The sequence below is a fragment of the Eulemur rufifrons genome, chromosome 9 (genome assembly GCF_041146395.1).
Source record: "Eulemur rufifrons isolate Redbay chromosome 9, OSU_ERuf_1, whole genome shotgun sequence".
In the NCBI taxonomy this organism is placed as follows: domain Eukaryota; kingdom Metazoa; phylum Chordata; class Mammalia; order Primates; family Lemuridae; genus Eulemur; species Eulemur rufifrons.
Window position 1 is genome coordinate 14,324,665 of NC_090991.1, and position 26,639 is coordinate 14,351,303.

The 26,639-nt window shown below is 35.7% G+C and overlaps 1 protein-coding gene across 2 annotated transcripts in view; it reads right to left on the bottom strand.

Annotated features, from left to right (window-relative positions):
• Positions 1 to 2,916: 2,916 nt before the first annotated feature.
• Positions 2,917 to 26,639, bottom strand: part of PAFAH1B1 (platelet activating factor acetylhydrolase 1b regulatory subunit 1) — a 78,060-nt gene continuing 54,337 nt past the window's right edge. For both annotated transcript variants that reach the window (XM_069482143.1, XM_069482145.1), the window contains exons 3-11: positions 19,598 to 19,682; positions 19,267 to 19,341; positions 17,419 to 17,625; positions 11,133 to 11,301; positions 9,335 to 9,437; positions 8,040 to 8,268; positions 6,513 to 6,614; positions 3,905 to 4,061; positions 2,917 to 3,097 (exon numbers count right to left, since the gene is read on the bottom strand). In XM_069482143.1, the coding sequence (XP_069338244.1) occupies positions 3,024 to 3,097; positions 3,905 to 4,061; positions 6,513 to 6,614; positions 8,040 to 8,268; positions 9,335 to 9,437; positions 11,133 to 11,301; positions 17,419 to 17,625; positions 19,267 to 19,341; positions 19,598 to 19,682 (1,201 nt within the window). In that variant the 3' untranslated portion in view covers positions 2,917 to 3,023. The remainder of the gene's footprint in view (positions 3,098 to 3,904; positions 4,062 to 6,512; positions 6,615 to 8,039; positions 8,269 to 9,334; positions 9,438 to 11,132; positions 11,302 to 17,418; positions 17,626 to 19,266; positions 19,342 to 19,597; positions 19,683 to 26,639) is intronic.

Here is a 26,639-nt window from a genome sequence, read left to right on the forward strand (position 1 = left end):
GAGCCAAAGCTTCCCAAGACTACAGTGAGCGCTCCCAGCCCCGGATGACTTGCTAACACTAGTGATTTGTAGAGCAGTGCTCTGGGCACACCATTGGTCACACCACACATAGACACAACAGGACGGTCTTAGTCTCCTAAAGTGCAAGATGCCATGTCAATAAGCAACTAGTCTCCAAGTGATGTCTACACCACAGTTTCCATGGCTTGCACTCACAAAGAGTGCAGCTAGAATGTCTTGGGCACATTATATTAGCGTGGCACTGGAATGTCTTCTCACACACACACACACAGTCAATAATCATCTGAGGATGCAATTCTACCAGCTTTTTATTTCTTAAATAAGTGGCCAATTTGATTGAGAAAGTGACAAAGCAGCAGTGAACCTCTAAACCAATCAATAAAGTCCTCTACTTACAATCCAAACCAGTAACCTCATCATTGTCCTTATCCCAGGCAAGGCACAGGGTTAGACAGCAGACAGAGAAAACAGAGAACACAGAGTCAGAAAGGGCATCAACAGGGCAGTGTCAGACAACAGTGCAGGAAACCTTTGCAAATCTGCTTCCAGATTGTAGATGGATTGCTCTCCCCCACCCCTTTCATTATTCAAACAGGGCTCATGACATTTGGATCCAGTTGTGGACCATCCCTGAGATTCAATGTTCGCTGCTTCTTAAATGGAGGATGTCTGGTAACTCAACTTAGCAGCAGGCTGTGGCAATCTCCCAAGTAAGGATAACTTTGTTTACAGAGCAATTGTTTCTCCTCCTCTGTCAACGAAAGTCACTGTATGCTGCAGGGGAAGAAATCGTTTCCTCCTACATCGGTACCATTTTTCCTTTATTGTTCATATCTATGAGTGATTTCTAGATGTTGTGGCTTACCCTTAAACAATTCATGCTAAAAATGAATTAAAATACAAGACATTTATACATGTACAAACAAATGTTAAGATGCACCATTTCTATGTATTTATATTTCTCAAAATAGGACAGGAAATAGCAGCAAACAAGAACAAAGATATTTTCCATAGTTTCTGTAGAAAAATCCAGTCAGAAGAAGGGGAAAAAAGACTTCTCAATGTAAGCAGGGCTGTGAGGCAATAATGTCCTGAAAGTTTAATCTACTGTATTTAAGGAATTAGCTTAAGATGTAATTTTTGTCCTCAAAAATAGCCATTAGTTCTCAAAAACACTTTCCCTTCCAGAGACCTCTCTCAGGAATTATTAAAAACAAACAAGCAAACAAACAAAAAGACACAAGCTAGACATAAAGCTGCTTCTCGTTAATACACGGACTAGTCTCTGTGTGTCTATCTACAGGACGTTAACTCTCACCCTTTGTCTTTTTCAGGAACCAAATTTCCATTAAATACTAAAAGGGACATTTAAAAAATCACATATTACACAAATGAATAAAATGAAATTCAGATAAATTTCTTTTGTTAAACTGTCACTGTTATTTAATTGTTCTGTTAACTTTCAAACAACTTTCTTTAAAAAACACATTGGTTAGCTAAGCAATGGAATTCTTTATTAATATTGACAATGGAATGAAGAGTGTTCCAAAAGTCATGGATAAAAATTCTCTTACACCTACTTGTAATAACTTTGGATCAAAATATACAATATATCTGGGATGTGTAAAATGCTGAACGGCCAAATTAGAGGGGGGAAATAACAAAAGTGATTTTCCTTCAGCTGGAAAAAATCCCCACAGAGTCAGACGTAGTTTTCAGAAGAATTAGGATTAAAAAGGGTTTGTTCTAAAGCATGGCATTCCACAGTGAGATTTATTCTACTTGTCTGTTTTAGCACTTCTTCAAAACCCCAGGACCAAAGACATGGAGGTTGATGTGTGTGATATACACATACAGACTTATCCACTTATAGATAGGCCCATATGCTTATAAACATTTATATATAAACCAAAGGTGAAAACACAGTACATTTTTATGCACACTCCTCCATTAAACCCTGTCATTTTATAAACTTTTAAGTAAAACACAGTTCAAATTGATATCAAATTCATGTTGAAAAACAAACTGCTGTATCTCTCCCACTCCTTTAAAATGGGCAAACATAACCTTTTCAGTATTTCTCTGTCATTGTAATGCACATTGCACATCCCTAAAAAACATCAAAAACAAATAGTGATTTGTACCATGACACACTCAATGGGAAGATTAAATTCTACTTGGAAGTCACATCACTATACAGTCTAATAATATGGAGAATACAACTAGAAGTATGTCTAGTGTGGAAAATAGAAGCTTAGAGTATGACAGTGTTTTTTAACCTGTTTACAAAGCATTAAGACCCAAATGAAATAAACAAGTTGCTATTAGCTGCTGAGATTTTTCTTATTTGAGATTTACAGTCATTTTCTTACATAAATATACCACTAGCCTTTGCTTGATAGGCTGCCAAAACAAATGAAACCTACTAATTTGGCAAATGTGTCATGACAAAAATTCCAATGTGTAATCCCCATTAATTACATAGATGGTTCAGAAGATTTTGAATTGTAGCCTTATTTTCTAACATCCTTAAAGAAGATTTATTAAGCACACTTAAGTGATGTTACATAGATACACATTTCAGAAAAAGCCCTAACAACCACCACTTTTCCCCAAATGAGGCCATCAAGTCAGGCACCAACAGATAGCAGAAAGAAAAACAGGAATTAATAATCCAACATAAAATGACACTGTCAACTATTCAGTTTAGTGCCCTAGTTCAATTTTTTTCAACTTCTGCCTTCTTAGGCCTGGTGTGACCAATGCCAGCCCAGGTTTTTAAACCCTATGGTACTTCTAGACAACGTATGTAAATTTACAGTATACAATTTGGATTCACCATGCATGAATACTTTGTGTGTAACATTTAATAAGCTCAATCTACATCCAGAATAATTTACATGAAAGGACAATATTTATTTAAACAGAGCTCAATGGGGTAACCATGGTATCATCAGAGTGCATCCAGAGGAAAAAGGGAGGAGGGGCCAAATGAGACTCAATCAACGGCACTCCCACACCTTTACTGTTTGATCTACACTGCCAGTAACCACATAGGGTGCCGTTTTGTGGAAATCTGGAAGAAAATGAAAAATCTTATTTTAAAATCATATTGAGCCAGATAAAATTTTTAATAAGGCACAAAATAACCAACTTGAAGAGCCAGAATATCCATGTTTCTCTAACATACCCACAGCCCCAGAAAATATCTAGTTTACCGACTGGGTTAGGAAAGCTGAGACGCAATGATTAAATCCTATATTAACACCTCAGTAAAAATGCCTACTCTCATTTGTCCCATCCCAAATGGGGCTCAAATCTAACAAGAAGGTTAATCTCAGCATATGCATTTATTGAACACGATGTCCCAGGCAGAGCACAAATGCTTTATATTCATGCTTAATCCCTGAAACAATCCTGTGAGATAGGCATCACTGTATTACATTTTGCTGTATTCACTATCTTAAATTCTACAGTCAAGTCCAGATGATTCTCGGGATGTTTATTAAATTAAATGCAATTCCCTGAGTTTCTAGTACATGATAGTGTATACCTGTCAGGAGGGAAAGGTTGAGTAAGATTTCTTTTGAGAAACTTACAAACTAGTAGGGAAGAAAAATTACCCATCAGAGTAGTCAGCTAAGTATCCTTTGTGCAATGGAGAAAGTAATTTTTTTTATCATAAGGCTAATGATAGAGAGTTAAGGAAAGGAAAATTTAAAACAAATGGTAGGAATCCACAAAATTTTAACCTGCCTTCTCTATTCTGCCCTGAAAACACATGGTTATTTCTTACCTGGCAAAGTCCACATGGTTACGTAAAACCTTGTTACATGTGGCACTCCAAAATCTAATGTTCAGAAACTGCGTAACTCATACATACCCAAGGAGGTAACAAAGTGTTCATGCGCATTGAGGGTCTTCATGCATCGCTTGTTCTTGTAATCCCATACACGTAGGGTCTTGTCATCAGCACAACTCAAAATAAACTTCCCCCCAGAATGGAACAGAACTCCACGTACCCAGTTATCATGACCCACCTTAAAAACAAAAAGGTATTTGACTCAGTAAAAAGAAAAAATGTTTAAATACCATCTATGAAATAATACATGATTACATTAAAACAATATACACCAAAAACATCAAAAGACAAAAAATAAAAAGTCCAGGGATTTCTTCTAGATTAAAGGAAACAGGAAACTAATAAGACATGATCAGTAAATGCAAGGTGTGATCCCTGATTGTATCCTGGACAGAGCTTAAAAAAGAAGTTATAAAGGACGTTACTGAGATAATTGGAGAAAACATGAATATGTAGCATGTCAATGTTCAGTTTCTTGAGTATGACTAACTTCACTGTGGTTTGATACTCTTGTTCTTAGGAGATACATACTAAAACATCTGGGATAACGTATCATAATACCTACAAGGAATTCTCAAATGGTTCAGCAAAATGTACACACACACACACTCACACACACGAATTAACAGCTGGTGATCAGGTAAAGGATATACTGGCATTCACTATATATTATCTATCCAACCATCTATATATCCTCTGTCCCAGCAATTCTATTTCTTGAAATTAACCAGAGATTTAGTTGACAAAAGTTTGCTACAAAGCAATATATATGGTATGATATTTTTATAAAAAATACCACATTCATCTATATATTAAGAAAAAGTTTTAGAATTGCTCAGTCCAACAGGGTAGCTAGCACTGGTCACATGTGCCTATTTAAATATATACTAATTAAAATTAAACACAAATTATCAATTAAGTTCTTCAATCTCACTAGCCACATTTCACGAGCTCAATAGCTGCATGTGGCTAGTAGCTCCCATGCTGGACAGTGTACATACAGAACATCACTGCAGATGGTTATACTAGACAGCTCTAGTCTAGAGAAATACAACTGGAAGGTATTATTAGATACGGCAGACTGATCTGAGGGTGATTTTCATTTTTTCCTTTACCTTTTCCATATATTCCTAAATTTTTCTATAATGGAAAAGATTATACATTACTTTTGTAAAAAGAATAAAAAAGAGCTATTTTAATAAAAAAAAAAAAAAGAGGAACAATAAAGTGACATATCTTCTGCTTTGGTTTACTCTGCCTTTGCCCTTGTTTAAAATACTGTGGTCTATTATAGTGACATATAAAAGTCACCAATCACTAGAGGCAGAAGCCTCAACAAAAAGTCAAATCATATCTCTTGTGGCCCCACCAAAACAAAGCAGGAAAAAAGTACCCTCTTCAGCTGAAAAACCAAAGCCAGAAACCCCCTGGGGAAATTCATGGTGACCTGTGCTGTTACAGAAGGCGAGAGCATGCTTTTTGATTTTTAAATGTGTATCATTTTTTTTTTTTTTCTTTTTACCATATCCCTCAGCAAGTAGGAGATATGTTATCTTTTTTTTTTTTTGAGACAGAGTCTCACTCTGTTGCCCGGGCTAGAGTGCCGTGGCGTCAGTCTAGCTCACAGCAACCTCAAACTCCTGGGCTCAAGCAATTCTTCTGCCTCAGCCTCCTGAGTAGCTGGGACTACAGGCATGTGCCACCATGCCTGGCTAGTTTTTTATATTTATATATATATTTTTTTAGTTGTCCAGCTAATTTCTTTCTATTTTTTTTAGTAGAGACGGGGGTCTTGCTCTTGCTCAGGCTGGTCTCCAACTCCTGAGCTCAAATGATCCGCCCGCCTTGGCCTCCCAGAATGCTAGGATTACAGGCATGAGCCACCGTGCCCGGCCCATATCATCTTTTCTAACAGCAACATAGCATAACTGAATTCAGCTCAGAATACTACTGGAGGAGAGTTTAATTTTGTAATCAATTCTTGATGTTTCCGTATGTTGTCTGTCATATTCTACAAAGAGACAATCACTTCAAGATATGGTTAGCACTTAAAGAATGTCTAAACAAACATGGATGCCAAATTATAAAAACTGCTACTGATTATCCATAGATCCCCTCAGAACTCCTTTAGACACACAAGAATGTCCACAATCCCCCACTAACATTTATATATACTCATATAGAAATCTAGATGTTCCTAAAATGAAGTAACAATTTCTAAATCATAAAGCTAGAACGATTAATTTCAGAATAGTAAAATAAACTAAAGAAACAATAGTTAAAAAGATTAATATAAAAACAGTAAGAGAAAGAAACATCTTAAAATGAATGAGTCTGTAAGAATACTGTTTCCTCTCCATAGGAGATATATAATTTTTAAAGATACAGTATCTCCTTGCCAGCACTGACTGGCTTTGTAGATTCTTTATATAACACAATATTTTACAGAAATAACTTTCATATCACTAGAACAATGGAATTATAGAAGTTTAAGGAAAAGCACCTTTATGAAGTATTTTAAAGGCCAGAGTAATTCAGATTATTTAATAAAATATCACAAAGCATCTAATCCAAAAAGGTATAAACACAGTAAAGATGCAAAAGCAGCAGTGAGATTATACAAACTTACAAGGGTCATAAGGCACATGCCAGTACTGACATCCCACATCTTAATAGTCTTGTCTCTGGATCCAGACAGCAAGAATGGCCCCGGCTTGCCACTTTTTTTAGTCTACAAAAAACATATAAAAATTAAGTTTCCCATGCAAGAAGTTAGGTAAGGATTTTAAATTGCTTCTATGTATTAAAAATGATCTATATTTCTAATTTATAAAAACACAATTTATTTTTATCTATTGAAATGCAATATAAGTCTTTTGACATCATACCTAGGCTACACAGGAAGGACCCAGAAAATAAAAGAATAAAAAAATCTTCATTGAGGTTAAGATTCAGTCTCTATAATACCAACAGATGATAAATTTACTAGAGACTTCTATAATCAAGAAGGATTTTAAAACTATTTAATTCAGCTTTTATAAAGTCCAGCCACCATCAAATTTATGACATGGCAAGTAACAACCACTAGAGGGCAGTACAAAGAATTTGAAAATGCAATGGGTCAATCAAAATAAAGAGATCACAACAGAAGCTTCATTTAGAAAATTGAGATTGTGTGCGTGGGGGATTGTTTCCTTTGTTTATTAAAATATAGTTTTAAAAAGCCCATGATAGGGCCAGGCATGGTGGCTCATGCCTGTAATCCTAGCACTCTGGGAGGCTTAGGCAGGAGAAGCACTCGACCCTGGGAGTTGAGGTTGCTGTGAGCTAGGCTGATGACGCAACGGCACTCTAGCCCAGGTGACAGAGAAAGACTCCACCTCAAAACAAAAACTCATGACAGGAATGCTTCTACAAAAAGAAATGTGGTCACTTTTGGCCCATTCACAGAAAAAACATTCTCATTCACTTATTAGAGACTAGGTCTCACTTTGTTGCCCAGGCTGGACTTGAACTCTTGGGATCAAGTGATCCTACCACCTCAGTCTCCCAAGTAGCTGGGCCTACAGGCGCACTACTGTGCCTGGCCAAGTATTTATTTTCAAGGTGAATACCATCATAAAGACTGCAATCACAAAGAGCACACATTAAGAATTATGAAGAAATGTATTAAAACCCCAGACTCAGCTAGTATTTTTAAATGATCAAGAGTATCACAGGCCTCCATATGAAATATTCTTCATTTAAAGCAAATATTTAAATACTGAACCCGATTTTGCTATAAATTTATAAACAAATAATTATGCTCATTAACAAAGGCTATTCATCTAAAAGATAACCTTAACCTCTCCCACAACTTTGATTTTACATTGGTATACTCATAACCATGACATCTGATAAATTTAAGTAACCACTTTTACTCTTCAGGAGAACCCCCATTATACATCAAATCAAGGCTTGGTTGGCAGCAATAATAATCACCGGCTAAAAACCATAAATACATCTGCAAATTGGAAAGAGTAGTTTCAAGATTCAGAATTCTGGGATGCAGATTTTAAATGCATTAACCACCCTGAAATTGAGAATGAGAAAAGTTATCTAAGGCTCTAAGATATTAGCAATAGAATCATGAAATGGCACATAAATCACACAGTACCTCAGATCCTGTTGCTTCAGAGATGGAAGAATATGAGCTTTCTGGAGCCCAGGAAATGCATTCTACCACATGTTCATGTTCTCGGAGCTCAGCCTTGCATTCCTTTGTTGCTACGACCCATACACGCACAGTCTGGTCATTGGAACAGCTGGCTATCAGAGTGCCATCCTGATTTGGCCTTACCATACGTACCCATTCTCTATGTCCTGTGAATGTCTTCACACAGTAGCTGTCAATATAAGTAAAATAATTTACATTGTGAATGATAATCATCAGGACACTTCCCAGAAGTGACACAAAAATAGCTATGTACTGGGATGAAATCAGACCCAAGTCAACAAAATAAATGTACCATCCAGGTTAATAAAAGATGGGGACAGGGGACAGGCCAGAAGTCAAATATCAGTTAAAATAAGCTGATAGGAATATCATTAAGAAGCTAATCAAATCAACAAATCTAGAAGGTAAGGTATATTTAAGAAATAAGATCTTTCAAAACTATTCAACACATACAGTGAGCCTAACAAAAATATTTCTAGCCATGTTGACAAAAGGCTATGCTCTACTAATCTGAATAAAACGTAGGTTGGCCGGGCGTGGTGGCTCACGTCTGTAATCCTAGCACTCTGGGAGGCCGAGGTGGGCGGATCATTTGAGCTCAGGAGTTCGAGACCAGCCTGAGCAAGAGCGAGACCCCATCTCTACTAAAAATAGAAAGGAATTATATGGACAGCTAAAAATATATATAGAAAAAATTAGCCGGGCATGGTGGCACATGCCTGTAGTCCCAGCTACTCGGGAGGCTGAGACAGGAGGATCGCTTAAGCCCAGGAGATTGAGGTTGCTGTGAGCTAGGCTGACGCCACGGCACTCACTCTAGCCTGGGCAACAGAGTGAGACTCTGTCTCAAAAAAAAAAAAAAAAAAAAAAAAAAACGTAGGTTAAGGTTTTATTGCAACAATCAGGTATAATTCTAAGTACAACCAAACTGAGCCTAATAGGGGCATACTAGCACAAATGTTAATTTAAACCCACAGAGAGATCACCTAAAATACCACAGAGAAAATAAGCCATTACACAGAAATGGTTCTCAAGAACACAGAGAGTCTTTCTTATAATGTCTCTGGGGTTCCTTTTTGGGAAGACATTTAGAGATCAAACTTAGTTTTTAAGAATAAAATACAAGGGTCATGGTGATCATTCTAGGTTAAAGCCAAAATTATTGAAACACTTAGAACGCAATTTTTTTTAAAAATATGTCTTTAGCTGATGCCTTTTCAACTAAACCTACTTACCCAGTTTGCACTTCCCACATTTTTATAGTTTTATCCCTTGAGGCAGACACTATATGATCTCCATTGGGCATGATGGCTACTGAAGAAACATTGTGGTCATGGCCTAAAAGACATAACACAGCAATATATTAAGTGATACACCACCCAAGAGCAATTAAACCTCAGTTTACCATGGGATTTGAAATATCCTACAGCAAGTTCTAAATACACTGGGTTTTATAAAAATTGGGTTAGAAACCTGAATTCACACAACAAAGAAATTACTATCTTAATCCATAAAGAAATTAACTAGTTTTACTTATGATTTAAAAAAATTTTTTTCCCCTGTTCATTCAAATTTTATTATTTAGTTATTTCAGAACATTACGGAGGTACAAACGCTTTGGTTACATATATTGCCTTTGCAACCGCCCAAGTCGGTGCTACAAGCATGCCCAACCCCCAGACATCATGCATTGTACTCATTAGGTGTGAATTTACCAAACCCCTTCTCCCCCTTTTACTTATGATTAAATTTCAATCTGTATAATTGTTTTTAAATCACAAGGCATCAGCATTATAGGTATTTGAATATAGTCATACTTCAGTGAGTTTAAATGTTTATATATGAACACTAAGAAAACACAAAATTTCCTATGGTATAGAATAGATAAGAAAAATGGGAATTTGGTTCTCCATTTAAAATAGTGGTCGAGAATTATCTTTCTGTTGATGAGGATAAACAATGCGTTATTCCATATATATTACCCACATTCCTAATTAGCTATTCTTTGTGGAAAGAGCCATATCCTTATAAATACACAATTTCAAGGAATATACGATGGTTAGAAAGAACTCTTCTCTTTCAAATTAGAGCAACAAGATAAAGGCAACTTAAAGAAACACCAGAAATCCTTTAATTAGTAAACTTTCCTGATGCATTTAGTTTTAGGGGGAAATCACACCCTTCAAATTACCCCCTAGGTAATCACATAGCCTACTCATATGCTAACATCACCAGATAATCTATTTTTTAAAAATTTTTATTACTACCACAGTACATGTTCCTTACATAAAATCCTAGCAATCAAATTTTATCATGTTAAAAAGAAACAACAAAAATCTGTATTTATTGAGCACCTCCTATGTGCCAGGTACTATACCAAGATGATTTAAGTATACGATTTCATTCTATCCTCATGACAACTCTATAGCTTAGGTATTATTTTACCTCTATTTCACAGATGAAACAGGTTCCTAAATTTCCTAATACCATAATTAAACTAGTAAGAATCTGAACCCAGATGATGTGATTGATTCCAAAGCCCACGCTCTTGCCACAAAACCACACTGCCTCAGAAAGAGTCCCCACGATAAGACCTGGAAAACAACTTAACAATGAAAGCACAGTATGCATGGAACATTTAAAAGTGAGCAAGGGAATCTGGATTCCAGCTTTCACTGTACCTACTCTCCCTTCACTTTTGCAATTGGGGGTGTGAGGGGGAAACAACCAGTAACTTCATTTTCCCTTTTTCTCAAAGACTGATAAATTATACCTGGCAGTTTTTCTTATCCAAAAATACTTTTGAAAACAAATTATTTTATGAAAACTACTAAGAGATACTTAAAACTTTATAACAGAAAAAACTCTCAACTACCATGGCTTATCCATGGACTACCTACATTCTATGTTCCTCCACAGATACAGACAATTAAGAGTTGAATAAAGGAAACCTGCACACTGTTAGAAAAACAATATTCTCTCTAAAATGCCATGTTAGAAATCACTATTAAAGTACTATCCTCTACCCCTTACCGTGCATGGTTCTGATGCATTCAAAGCCCTGAAAATCCCATAGTTTTATGGTCATATCTGCAGAACAGGAAGCCAAAAGCTTGCCGCTGTGATCAAATGAAATGTCCTGTACAGAGTCTGTATGCCCCTTAAGAGTTCGTTCAAAATCTCCAGTCTCATAATCCCACACCTGTCAAGTGAGCAGAAAACTGGTTAACACCAACACTATCACTCCTTTGTTGTTTCACATTTGCACTTAAGCAGGCCAGTCTGGTACCTTACTGACTAATTAGCCGAACAAGTAACAAAAGGATAACTGTCTTATAAATTATCACACTTTCAAGTATAAACTGGCTTTTCTATAAAGAAAACTGATGTTGCAATTATTAAAATAGATCTCTAGTACCACATTTATTACATATTAGGTACCATATCTAATTACGCTAGTGATTAGGTATATAAAGCCACAAGACAAAGTCCCTTCCCAGTCTGACAGCAGGCAAAAGACATGTAAATAAGGAAGTGAAAAAAAAAAAAAAAAAAAAGGAAAAAGAAGTTTGCAGAGGCTATGACAGATATATACATACTGAGTATTAGTGGACAACAGAGGAGTACTCAATTCTATTAGACTAGCAGAACTCAGACGTCTAAGGGGCCAAGAAAAGATTTCATAAGATGTTCACGAATAGCAAATAAACAAAAGCATATGTCATTTTGATTTTTAAAAACGAAATAAAAGTCACATTTCTTGAAGTTCAATCTAACCAACACCAATTCCATGCTCTACAAGCAAACAGCTGATTCCATTTTTTCCACGGTAAGTACAAATTTGGCTGTGGTGGCATGTGTATCAACCAATTTAGGGAAACTTAGAAAATTCATTTTGAAAATCTGAAAACAATCTAAATATCCAACATTAGGAAAATGGTTAAATAGAAAATTTGCATCTACAGGGAATTTATGGCATATTACACTATTCATGTTACATTAAAAGAGAACACAAACTTAAATATGTGATCACAACCACATAAAAATGCATTTTAAGAACAATATCTTCTAGAAACATTTCTGTTATAGAAAGAAAAGTTACATACTTTTCCCAATATAAACAAATTTTTTTTTTACCATTTAAATATTCAAGTAGAAGTAATCACTTCTACATGGAAGTGATTACTATGGGTTTAAATCTGTGCATGTTCTATTCATCCTTAAGTATTTCAGGTTTTTGTATTTTTGTTTTAATTTTAAAAGACATAGGTTCTCACTATGTTGTACAGGCTGGAGTACAGTGGCTATTCACAGGTGCAATACCACTGCTAATCAGCAAAGGAGTTTTTTGAAATCCCTGCTCTATTTCTGACTTGTGCCTGTTCACCCCTCCTTAGAAAACCCAGTGGTTCCCTGATCCCGGAAGGTCACCATACTGACGTGAACTTAGTGTGGAAACCTGATTGGCATAGTGTACTACCGTCCAGAACTCCTGCCTAAACCTCCTGAGTAGCTGGGACCACGCCTAGCTCTAGTTTTTTTTGCCACTGTAAGTGGTATTTTTAAATTTCAACTTTCAATTATTCATTTCTAGTTTATAGAAGTACAGTTACTTTCTGCATATTGACCTTGTATCCTGTGATTCTGTTAAATTCAGCCACAGTTCTAGTAGCTTTTTGTGGTAGATTCTTTGGGATTTTCTACAGAATAGATCATGACCATATTGTCTGCAAATAAAGACAGTTTCATTTCTTCCTTTCCAATTTGTATGCCTTTTGGCTTTTTTCCTTCTTTACCATGCTGGTCAGGTATGAGTGATAAGACTGGATATCCTGGCCTTGTTTCCTGATCTTAGGGCAGGGGTGGGGAACCTACAGCCTCAAGGCCACATGTGGTCCTCCAGATCCCCAAGTGAGGTCCCTGGATTGAATCCAAACTTCATAGAGAAAATCCCTTTATTAAAATTTGGATTCAGTCAAAAGGCTGCACTCAAGGATCCAGAAGGCCACATGGATCTTTCATCTAAGACTTAAGGTGAAAACATTTAGTTTTTCACCATTAAGTATTATGCCTACTACAGGTTTTTCACATACCTTTACCTTTGATCAGGTGATCAGGTTAAGCAAGCCCCCTCCTATTCCTACCTCGTTGAGAATTTTTGTCATGAATGGATATTGGGATTTATTTTGTCCAATGTTTTTTTCTGAACGAATTTTTTTGTTGTTGTTGATATGGTATATTATACTAATTGATTTTCAAATGTGAAACCAATCTTGCATTCTGGGATAAATCCTACTTGGTTATGATATATTAATTATCCTTTCTATAAATTGCTAAATTCAATTTGCTTATGATTTATTAATGATATTGCATCTATGTTCATGAATGGTACTGATCAGTAGTTTTCTTGTAACATCTGTCTCGTTTTGGTATCTAAATGTTTAATTTCAACACCAAAGTTCATATTTTTATTTTACATACTGAAAACAAATAAGGTATGATCTTGAAATTCACTCCAAAGTTTCAGTTAAGCTTCTTTCCATGCATTCATTAACAAACACTAAAGCATTTTCTTTAAAATCAGGAAATGAACCATTGTCCTTCATAAATGGTGAGCAAATGTGGCATTTTAGTGTTAGTTCAAAAATTTCAAAGGAGTCATAAGGATTTTCTCTTTAGTTGTTATTTACCTTTTGTCTGATTATAAAAGTAATAAATGGTCATGATAAAAAAACTATAATATACTAACATAAAGGCAATAAAAATGTAAATTATCCTACCAACAGCATGGATTTTTCCATTTTTTCTATGCTATTTTTTAAGCATGGATTTTTCCATTTTTTCTATGCTATTTTTTAAGCATGGTGACTGTACACGTATAGTTTCATTATCCCGTTTTTCCCTGTGCTTCTTACCACAAGTATTTCTGTATGCCATTAAAACTTAGTGAACATTGCATTACTTTTAAAAGAATTCTTATTGTTGGCTAAACGTTTTCATTATTATAGAAAACATTATGGTGAACATCCTTAAATACTGAGAAAAAATCTGTCTTCATTTTGTAATACTTGGGTCAGACAGTAATGGTGAAAAAAAATTAGTTGGTCAAAAAGTATAAACTTTTTTTGAGACAGAGTCCTGCTCTGTTACCCGGGCTAGAGTGCCGTGGGCTTCAGCCTAGCTCACAACAACCTCAAACTCCTGGGCTCAAGTGATCCTCCTGCCTCGGCCTCCCAGACTGCTAGGATTACAGGTGTGAGCCACTGCGTCTGGCCAAAAAAGTATAAACTTCTTAAGCCCTTCATATACCCTGCTAAATTGCTTTCTCATAAGAAGTATCAAATGTAATAAGAACACATGCTTCATGAAACTCTTATCACAACTGGACATTCTTGTTTAATAGGTAAACTATCTTGGCAGTTTCATATATATTGTAATTTTAATTTGCATTTCTTCTACTATTAGTAATTACGGTCAAAACTCTTGTTATCATTGGCTATTGTTTCTCTTCTTTCATGAACTGTTGTTTCTGCCCTATGTCTATTTTTCTACTGAGGAGTTACTGCTTTTCATATTTGTTTGGATGCTTTATGCTGTATATTTGGGTTAGCAATCCTTCATTTGCTTATTAAACATATTTTCCAGTTTTGTTTTCTGTTTATTTTTCAATATTAAAATTGGTTCTAAATGACAACCAGATATAACATTTCCAAAAGATAAGTGGTGTGATTAAAAATGCTGTCATTAACTGTTCTGAACACACATCCTCTATAATTTTTCCTAAATTAGTTCAAATGTTGATGATATAACTGAATGGCTTTAAAAGAAACAAACCTGTATTTACCAAATGCACATGAGAAATTATTTAATACAATACAGTATTAAGGTTTTGTTATTAGTAACTAACATTAGGTACCATCTACCTGCCAGGCATTTTACTAATATGTTAGGTATGCATTATTTCACACTGAAGAATATTATGACATTTATTTAGAAACAGAGGCTCATTTTCATAGCTCACTGTTATTCCAAACTCCAATCCTCCTGCCTTAGCCTTCCCAGAAGCTGGGACTGCATGCATCTGCCACCACACCCAGATAAGTTTTCTATTTTTTTGTAGAGACAGGGTCATGTTCTTGCTCAGGCTGGTCTCGAACTCCTGGCCTCAATTGATCCTCCCATCTTGGTCTCCCAGAGTGCTAGAATCATAGGCATAAGCCATCACAAACTTGGCCTGACATAGATATTTTTAATCCACTCCCCAACAAATGAGAAAATTGAGCCTTAAACATATCAAGCACTTTACCCAATAGTCACAAAATTACAAAGCACTTTATTTTCTCCCGAGTGGCTTGGAAAGTCATTCTATCACAGTTGTCATTTAGAAATAACCTAAGCTTTGGCCAGGCACGGTGGCTCACACCTGTAATACTTGCATTTAGGGAGGCCAAGAGTTCAAGACTAGCATGAACAAGAGCAAGACCCTGTCTCTACAAAAAATAGAAATATTAGCTGGGCGTGGTGGCACAAGCCTGTAATCCCAGCTACTTGGGATGCTGAGGCCAGGAAGATCACTTGAGCCTAGCTTTATTACTACTGAAGACAGAAAAAGCATGGAAGGGGGGTACAAACAATTCTTTCATTCCATAGAATATCCAAGGAAATAATTTATGATAAAAAGCTTTATGCATAAATGAAGAACATTATTTATGATAGATGATGAAATAAGAAGTCCAAAGGAGGCCAACTTGTTAATGGGGCTGACACACTGCTAACACTCAGTGCCCCTGTGGTATCTGGCCAGAACTGTTTTAAGCAGTTTCTATGTACTAATTCATTTAATCCTCCCCAAAACCCTATGAGGTAAGCATTTATTAATTATCTTTATTTAACAGATAAGGAAAGAGAAACACAAAAAGGTAACTTGCCCACAATGACATTAATTATTAAGTGGTAAAGTCAAGACTCAGAGTCAGTGCCCTTGACCACTAGCTACCTTATAAAGCCTCTATATATAAACAAAATGATCAGTTTAAAGTGATTAAAAATGATTCATTAGAAACAAAGAAAAGTATCCCTAAAATAAATTTAATCAAAAAATTAACAAAATTCCATATAGTAGTTTTGCTAAAACTTTGCTTTTCATTAATGAAACTACCACATGTGCACATCTAAATAAAGACTAAATGGAAGGAGAACTCTAAGTAGTTGCTGTGATATGCGGTATGATTATAAATGGAAAGTTTTGAAACTTCCATTTGTAATTAAAAAACATTTTTTTAAATTTATTTTTAATTTTGTTAGAGACAGGGTCTCTCTATCTTGCCCAGGCTGGTCTTAAACTGCTGGGCTCAAGCAATCTTCCCAGGATTACAGGTGCCACCACAGACCCAGCTACATTTGTTAATATTTTAAAGTTTATTTAATAGATATTTTTTTAGTACAAAATGACAAAAGATTGTCATGAAATCAATAAGTTAAATACCTTTCTACCTGCATTTGAAAAAAAATATTAATACATTAATGAATTAGGCATAGAATTATTTCAGCCTACAGATACATGTGAATTTAAGACTCTCTCATAATTACTCTATAGCCAACCTCCATAAATCACCAGCCCACAGGATGGAAATTACTGATTTAGAAACTGCACAAACTACGTAAGGACAATGTAAAACAATGTTTAATTTGAAGAACTGGTTAAGTGTAGTCACGTTTAAGTCATGCCTGAATTTTAGGCTGGACTGCTGCTTACGTGACATGTACAATCTACTCATATTTCCTTGGTTATACATTTACAAATGAAACTCAAAATCTGGAACTTAATCTGAAATAAGTCTTGGAGACACCTACCTATATTTTAACTATCTTATCTTTCTGTGTTTGTACACACAACTGTCATTTTATTGCGCCTAGAGCAAAGGCAACTTTAGCTAGGACTACAGGCATGCATCACCACACCTGGCTTTTAAAAAACAAAAAACAAAAAACAATTTCCCTATGCATTACTAGTTTTGTAAACCAATATTTTCATATATCACCTATGCTTGAAAGCAAGGCACATACTTTTAATCCTCCAAGAATAAAAATTTTTCAAGTACAAGATGACCTATCACCATAAACTAAATTAGTAACACCACTTTCTCAAATTCATCAGAAAACTTGTTTGGTAGCAAGCCTTGCAGGAGCTGCAATGAAATTCTATTCTGTCTTGAAGGTTTAGAACCAAATCACTTAGACAGTTTCAAAGAGTCCCTCCTGTCCCTCTGATCTTTTTATTTCTTTCACCCAATTAAGTCTAGTTTCAACAAAAAATTACCTTAATTGTAGCATCCTCTGAAGCAGAGACCATAACACTGAACACAGGATGGAAAATGACTCGAGTGACTGGACTTCTATGACCACTCAATGCATATTTTTCTGGTGGACGGGGAATCCATTCTTTTGGATCTCGTTTCTGACCAAGAGGTCCACCTGACGTAAATTCTTCTTTTGCTTCATTTAGCTTTGATTCTAATTCCATAACCTTGAGAAAAAACATGCAGTTATGTATAGATAGATTTCGATAAAAATAGCATATCTGACATTCTTAAAAACTGCCTTTTTTTTTTTTGAGACAGACTCTCACTCTTTTGCCCAGGTTAGAGTGCCGTGGCATCAGCCTAGCTCACAACAACCTCAAACTCCCAGGCTCAAGCGATCTTCCTGCCTCAGCCTCCCAAGTAGCTGGGACTACAGGCATGCACCACCATGCCTGGCTAATTTTTTCTATATATATTTTTAGCTGTCCAGCTAATTTCTTTCTATTTTTTTAGTAGAGACAGGGTCTCGCTTTTGCTCAGGCTGGTCTCAAACTCCTGAGCTCAAACGATCCACCCACCTCAGCCTCCCCGAGTGCTAGGATTACAGGTGTGAGCCACTGCGCCCAGCCTAAAAAAAAAAAACCTGCCTTTATAATCCTTGATTGCCCCCCAAAAGAAAAACAAACCCTGCCTTTATTTTGCATGCATATGTATATATTTTTTGCACACACACACATATATATATATATATGCAGGATATTTAACATTTGTCAGATTTAAGTGAAAATGATTTTATATATCATCAAAATGTAAGCAGTGTGACAAAAACAAAAAGTGAGAAAGATTCAGTACAATTGTCTTAACTATTTAACTTAAAGAAAAATTTCAATTTACATCTAGTGACAGTTTTCTCCTAATTAGAGGAAGAGCAGTAAACCTCTTAGTCCTTCTAAGGCTGCTACTCTTAGTAAATTCTTTCCAAACCAGTTTACATTATATATGTCAGTAATGATAATATTCATAATAAAAGCTAATATTTATGGAGCATCTACTATGTGCTAAGTACTTTTCTGAAAGTATTACATGGATGGACTTATAACAATGTTATTTATTTATTCTAATTTGGTCTATAAAGTTTACATTGTAGGACTGGAATATTATTTGTTGTCTTCACTTTACAGATAAAAATAAAAGCTCAGGCCGGGCGCAGTGGCTCACGCCTATAATCCTAGCGCTTCGGGAGGCCGAGGCGGGCGGATTGTTTGAGCTCAGGAGTTCGAGAACAGCCTGAGCAAGAGCGAGACTCCGTCTCTACTAAAAATAGAAAGAAATTATATGGACAGCTAAAAATATATAGAAAATTAGCCAGGCATGGTGGTGCATGCCTGTAGTCCCAGCTACTCAGGGAGGCTGAGGCAGGAGAATTGCTCGAGCCCAGGAGTTTGAGGTTGCTGTGAGCTAGGCTGATGCCCTGGCACTCTAGCCCAGGCAATAGAGTCAGACTTTGTCTCAAAAAATAAAAAATAAAAAAAATAAAAGCTCAGATAAAAATGACTTATCTAGGAGCACACTTTAGTGCTCTTTTGCCAGCATCACAGTGGCTCCATGTGCTCTTTTCTTCTTAGTGTACAAATCAGTTCTTTCAGTACCAATTCCCAGTCAGCACCCCGGGATACATGAGTTACCATGTATCAGCAATGATCTGTCTAGATCAAAGTTTTCAAAAAGCACAGAAAATGTATTTTTATTTGCCTTTTAAGATTAGATATAATTATTAATACAGAAGAATAATGTGTTAATATTTTCAGAAAGTTCATATAACACACTGAATATAACTAACTTTAAAGAAAAAAAGATTTAGTTACCTTCTTTTGTAATCTAATAACAGATGTCCATTTTTTTTCCAAAAGACCGGCATACTTCTTATCTAATTCTTCATTCTAGAGAAAAAAATGAGAACCTTTCTTTAAAAATTACTTAACTATGATAGTTCAAGACAGAGACCATTCATCTTTTAAGCCCAAACATTAAAAATCTGGTTACACAAAAAAAACCAGGTGAACAATCAAGCTCAATGCCAAGTAAACCACAGTAACAAATGACAAGATTTGCGAATAACTGAGTTTACTATTTACTGATATCTGAATAAAAATCTCATTAACTCTACCATGAATAACTGTAAAAAGTTGAACATACCATATCTAATTCAGCTTCCTTTTTAAAAACTGAGTATGCCTCTTCATAGCCATTTGAACGTAGATAATCTGCTATAGCTCGATTTCTGAAAGAAAACAAATTGAAATGACTCCTTTAAAAAAAATCTCATTTCTATTTTGAAGAAATAACATTTTATTTAAAACCTCAAAAGCCTGAAGATACTCTCTTAAGAGTACTCCTTTCCAAATCATAGAATTATTTCATTAACCGCCACCCAAGCCTCTAGAACATTTAACCCCTGTCACAGTACATCCCTACTTTTATATTATTCTTGAGCTTTTAGTTACAACTTTCTAATGTGTTGCTTACCTCAAAAGCTGCAGGCACTCTACATATCAAGACATGGCTTTGTGACAGTTACCATCAATTTTTGCAATTTTTACATTTAGCCTTCTCTTCCTACTTGTTATATACTCAAGGGCTGGCAACTGGAATTTACTTTTACAGAGAAATGTTTTGATAAAATTATAAGTATTTTTATATTAGAATAACTTAACCGTTAGAGTGGGTGAAAAAAAGAAAGCACAAGCTATAAACTTAGTATACCATCATATTATAGAATGAGACATTAACTTAGAATTAGGACTCAAAGGTCAGAGAAGCCAAATTAGCGGACAGGTGCTTTTTCATGCTTGCCTTACACAAGATTGAGTACTCCTTATTCAAAATGCTTGGGGTTTTGTTTTCCAGTGTTTCATATTTTGAATTTCTGAATATTTGCATTATATTACCAGTTTGTTTTCAGCATCCCTAATCTAAAAATCTGAAATCCAAAATGCTCCAATGAACATTTCCTTGGAGTGTCATGTTGGCGTTTCAGATTTTGCAGCATTTCAGTTTTGGATTAGGGATGCTCAAGAAGAGAAAATCAGCTACCTCCCTCCTAAAGCAATCTATTTCAACGTCTCTCAATTTTTTTCAGCTTTAAGTCCCAGAGTGATAAAAATAGTTGTTTGCTTGGGATTTCCCTTAAAATATTTTTAGTTAATTTAAATAATTTAAAAGTTAATGTATACACACATATATACACAAAGTTAAGTAATTTTTAAATATGTGAGTATATAATAAAGTGTCCTTTCTACCACTGAGCCCCAATATTCCATTCCTGTGGCAACCACTCTACTACTGTTGTGTATTGTTCCAGAGATAATTTACCTATAAATAAATACACATGCCTTACACATAATGTCATAGCAAACTCACAGTCTTTTCAGTCATTCTTTATCAACAATATAAATCTGCCTCTTTGAAATTATATTGTATTCCATTATACAGACATATGTTTTTATTCTACAAGCAATGCTGCTATGAATATTCTTCTATAAATGTCAATGTCACTGCCCAACCTAAAACTTTAGGAAATAAAAACACTAGTAGTACTGTAGAACTGGTGGGATTAAGTTTTAATTCAATGGTATGTTTTTTTTTGTTTGTTTTTTTGTTTTTGTTTTTGAGACAGAGTCTCACTCTGTTGCCCAGGCTAGAGTGAGTGCCGTGGCGTCAGCCTAGCTCACAGCAACCTCAATCTCCTGGGCTCAAGCGATCCTCCTGTCTCAGCCTCCCGAGTAGCTGGGACTACAGGCATGCACCACCATGCCCGGCTAATTTTTTCTGTATATATTTTTAGCTGTCCATATAATTTCTTTCTATTTTTAGTAGAGATGGGGTCTCGCTCTTGCTCAGGCTGGTCTAGAACTCCTGAGCTCAAACGATCCGCCCACCTCGGCCTCCCAGAGAGCTAGGATTACAGGCGTGAGCCACCGCGCCCGGCCTTCAATGGTATGTTAAAAACAAAACAAAACTACCAGTAGAGAAAGGTAATAGGGAATTACAGCAAACACTTTATGTTCCAGGTAATTATCAGCATGCCAAAAATCAAAGTGTAATAATTACAGGGTTAACACAGTACATTCAAAGACATAGGGATGGGGGGGGCAGAAATTCTTAATGTTATGACGCCGTGTCTGTGAGCTGCTCATATCATGGCCTGTACCTTCTGGCCTGTTCTACTAAAGAATAACTCAATTCATTACAAATACCTGTTTTATAAAGAGCTGAAGTCAACTTTTTGACCTGCACCAAGTAGTTCTACTTGGGCCTTCCAAGTCAATACAAAATAAGAACACAACAGCTCACTCATGACATTTCATTAAATATTTTGTATTGTCAAAGCCTTCAACAAAAATCTTCAACAAATCTTCAACAAAAATAAATTTCCCTTGGTTAGAATACAGTATCCCAAAGTAGTAAGAGAAACGAAGACGCTAAAACACATCTATTTCTCAGCTTTATTTTCTTCTTCTTTTAATCTAAAAAAACACACATCACGCAAATAAAGGGGATGTCAAGAAATCATATATAGTATTTGTAAATATTTAATGTTCCTACCTAGCTCCACTCCTATTTCAAGGTCAAGTCCTAATGCCTGAAACTTTGCCTGTTTGCCTGAACACACAGCACATAGCTTCCAACACTAAGCCTCATATAACAGATAATAGGTATGTGTAACATGCACACAAATTGTAACAACTATGATCTTAATGGACATTGTTTTGTAAAGGAAAAATAAATGGTGGTATTTTTCCAGGTAAGAATATTAGAGAAACATACAAAATGACTACTCCTTTTTCCTTATTAAAAAAAAAAAACAATAAAAACAAAACAAAACAAAAATCCCCAGACCCTTGACATTACCACTAACAACCTTTTGGTATAGTCTTCTCATATTATTTTCTATGCCCACATATTCACATCACTATGTATATGATTGTTAAACAAGTTAACCTGCTAATTTGATTCAATATGTTGTAAATATCTTTCCTTGTCGATATTCATTTAAAACATCATAGAAAATCATAGATCTAGTTCTTGCCATTTGCAAAACAAAATCCTCCCAACACATCATAGATATTAATGCTCAAACAATATTCCATTACACAGATGTACCAAATTTTATTTAAGCAGTCATCTATTACTAGATTTTCAGGGTGTTTCTAATTCAACATTTTAACCAATGCAAATAAATCTACATATATGAAGGCTTTCTAACATCTTTACATCTGAGTCAAAGGATACACAGATTTTTTTTAGGACATTTTGATAGCTATTGTCAGACTGCTCCCCAGAGCTGTACCAACTTACGCTCCTACCAGCAGTTATTAATGTCCCTTTATCATCTTCACTTGGTAAAGATGTGTGGCAAACATGATTAATTACAAAGATGTAGACACTTGCAAATGTGCATACAGCAGCACTTCAAAATAGTTGTGCTTTATACGTACACTTCGCATAAAATGTGAAATCCAACTTAAAAAACAATATCCACCGTCTATGGATCCTAAAACCATCCTGTTAAATTAGGTAGCAGAGTATATTACTCAAATGTCATACAGTGATTAAGATTGATTTTTCTGAGGTCACAAAACTATCAAGTAGTGAAATAATTTAGGATAATAAAAATTCCAATCAACATTTATTGAGTAGGTGGGGAAGAAACTAGCTAAGCAGATAAAATGGTAGCGCTTTCTACCCCGTCCTTCAGACAGAGCCGCTCCATTTTTACATATTTCCATATATATATATTCATAAATGTTTTAAAAATGGATTTATACTGCTCTTTATTTATTTAGAGACAGGGCCTCGCTCTATTGCCCAGGCTGGAGTGCCCTGGCATGATCATAGCTCAGTACAGCCTTGAATTCCTGGGCTCAAGTGATCCTCCCACCTCGGCTGCTGGACTAGCTGGGATTACAGGTGCAAGCCACCACGTCTGGCTTATATATATATAAATTAAAATATATATATATATATATATATATAAAAATTAAAAAAAATATATATATATATATATTTTTTTTTTTTTGTAGACACAGTGTCTCACTATGTTGCCCCAGTTGGCCTCAAGAGATCCTCCCATCACAGTTGGGATTACCATGCCTATACTGCTCTTTAAAATCCCTACACACAAATCCCTAAAACCAGGTCTGACTCAGAAATTCACTTTTAACCACTAGGCTTTACTGTTTTGGTAACTGACTACATGTGGGAAATGGGAGGAAATACTTGATTCATAAGTTTCTGGTGGATAGTGGTAACATTTACTTGCACAGGAAACACAGTAAATGCAGTTTTAAATCTTTTGACTTGAAACAGTTGTAAGTACAGATACAGGATATAGCAGATAATTGGATATGCACGTCAGAAGCTCAAGAGAAATCTGAGATAAAGAATTTGGGAAAATTAGCAAATAATAGTGATTCAAACCACATAAATAGTGAAAGACACTTAGGAAGATGTATAATAGGAAGAAAAAAGGAGACAAGAATGTAAACAGAATTCTGATGGATACCCATAGTCATGTGTTGCTTAATGACAGGGATATGTTCTGAGAAATGGGTGGTCAGGCAATTTTGTCATCGTGTGAACATCACAGAGTATATTTACACAAACCTAGATGGTATAGCATACTATACTCCTAGACTATATAGTATAGTCTATTGCTCCTAGGATACAAACATGTACAGCATATTACTGTACTGAATACTATAGGCAACTGTAACACAACAAATGTTAAGTATCTGTGTATCTAAACATATATAAAAATAGAAAAGGTACAATAAAAATATGCCCCAAAAGATAAAAAATGGTATGCCTGTATAGGGCACTTACCATGAATGAAACTTGCTAGTTGGAAGTTGCTCTGAGTGAGTCAGTGTGAGTGAATGTGAAAGCCTAGTCCTAGGACATTACTGAACACTACTGCAAACTTTATAAACACTGTACACTTAGGCCATGCTAAATTTATAAAATTATAGTTTTTTCTTCAATAATAAATTAAACTTAGCTGACTTTTTCTTTTTTTTTTAAGAGGCAGGGTCTGTTCTGTCCCCAAGGCTAGACTATAGTGGCATGATCCTAGTTCACTACAGCCTCTATCTCCTGGGCTCAAGCTATCCTCCCCACATCAGCCTCCTGAGTACTGGGGACTACAGGAGCGTGCCACCACCTCTAATTTTTTAAATTTTTTTGTAGAGATGGAGACTTGCTATGTTGCCCAGGCTAGTCTCAAACTGCTGGCCTCGAGCAATTCTCCCACCTTGGCCTCCGTAAGTGCTGGTATTACAGGTGTGAGCCACCATGCCTGGATGCTTACTGTAACTTTTTTACTTTATAAACTTTTCATTTTTTAAAACTTTATGACTCTTTTATAATAAAACCTAGCTTAAAGCACAAAGATGGTGGAACACAGTGGCCTTATGGGACTACCATTGTATATATATGTAGTCTGTCATTGACCAAAATGTCACTTTGCCGCACAAGATTGTGATTAAGAAGCTGTGATGGACTAAAGGTCCCTAGTAAAGTCAGAAAATTAAGAGGGATGTCAGTGAGTCAACAGAGAAGAGTTTCAAAGAAATGCAAACGGACAACAAGGACCGAAATCAAATAAGCTAACTCTAAAACGTGTCCAAGCAATCTGGCTAGTTAGGGTTCCCTCCTGACCTTAACCAAGTGCTGTTTCAGAACTTAAAGCAGCCTCAGTATTCCACCGCACAACAAGGTTTCATGAGCACTTAAAATGCTGGCACTGGGGGAGGAGCAGTGAGGTTTGAGGAGAATGTCAGGGTTAGGTCCTCTTTCTGTCTAACGAAGGTTAAATGTTTGGTTACCAAGTTTGTAACACTATGACAAATTTTCATCTTAGGTACTTGCTCATCTAACTAGAATCTCACCAGGATTTGAGAGTTTGGGGGAAAAAAAGCTATCATATGGCATTAATAATATAATAGTGACCACTAAAGAGCAAGATACATGTAAAAAATACAGTACATAAATTAGAACTGAAGTTTAAGCAAGTCTAATAGCATTAGGGATAGTTGTATAACATACAGATGTTGTATAGATTATACAGCCTGGTCCCAGAAGAGCTCTAGTCAATTCTATTCTTAGACACAATTTAGTCATAGCCACATATCAGGTAAGTGATGTTGAAAAGGTTAGGAAAAGAAGTCCAGATAATTTTAGCACTACCACCTCCATTACCCCCATCTCTCAATATCTAAGCTAATTATCTGATCCAGTGAATGTGGAACCTCTAACTCTGGCAGGATGTACCATCATTACTACAAGTAAGAAATAAGCAAGAATGAAGAATCTCTTGGTTCTAACAGCCTGAAGGGTGCTTCTAGGGTTTGCTACTAATTTTAGTTGTTAACCTAGGTTGATTTTCATCAGTTTTATTAAGGATGGGACACTTGTCTCTTTTGAAACAAGTGAAATGAATCATAAGCAAGTGTATATCAAGGCATAAGCTTATAATAACCTATCAAAGAAACTTCATATGCATGATTTAAATTAATCTACTAAACCTCAGGAGATGGAAAAGAAGAAACCTCACTAGAAATAAAGAGAAATTCATGCAGAAGTTAAACAGATCATTCTGAATACACCCAAACTGGTAACCCTGTACAGAATCAGAGACAATGGTTAAAATCAAAAGAACTGAGATGAAGGACTTTTATCCATGAACAAATAGATCCTAGCTAGACAGAGCCTAGGCTTACATATGGAACAGCACCACACTGGCAATATTCTATTGCTGTCCTTTGAAACTGTAACAAATCAGATTATTTTCTAAACTGTTCCAAGCTTATGAAAATGCCAGGATTCAATTTTAAGCACTTTAGCTGAACTTCCTAACACTTTCTTCACTGTTCTTTTATTCCCCAAGCTAATTTTTGCAGCTCTAATAGTAGTTAAAACGCCCCACCAATACCACCCGTAAAATTTTAAAAAGTTATCCTGAATGCTATAAACTACTAGTCAAACCATAACAACTCTAAAAAGCTTAGATAGCACCAACAATAAAAGCAGAATTCTTCAAGGTCCACAGCATCTCTTACAAATTTAAATTGAAACAGGGCAATCACACAGGGCGCATTAGAGGAGACTGAGATGGGAGCTGTTTTTCACAGGTAGAGAAACACAGTTTATCTGATATTTTGGCTAGCAAGTGGTGGAG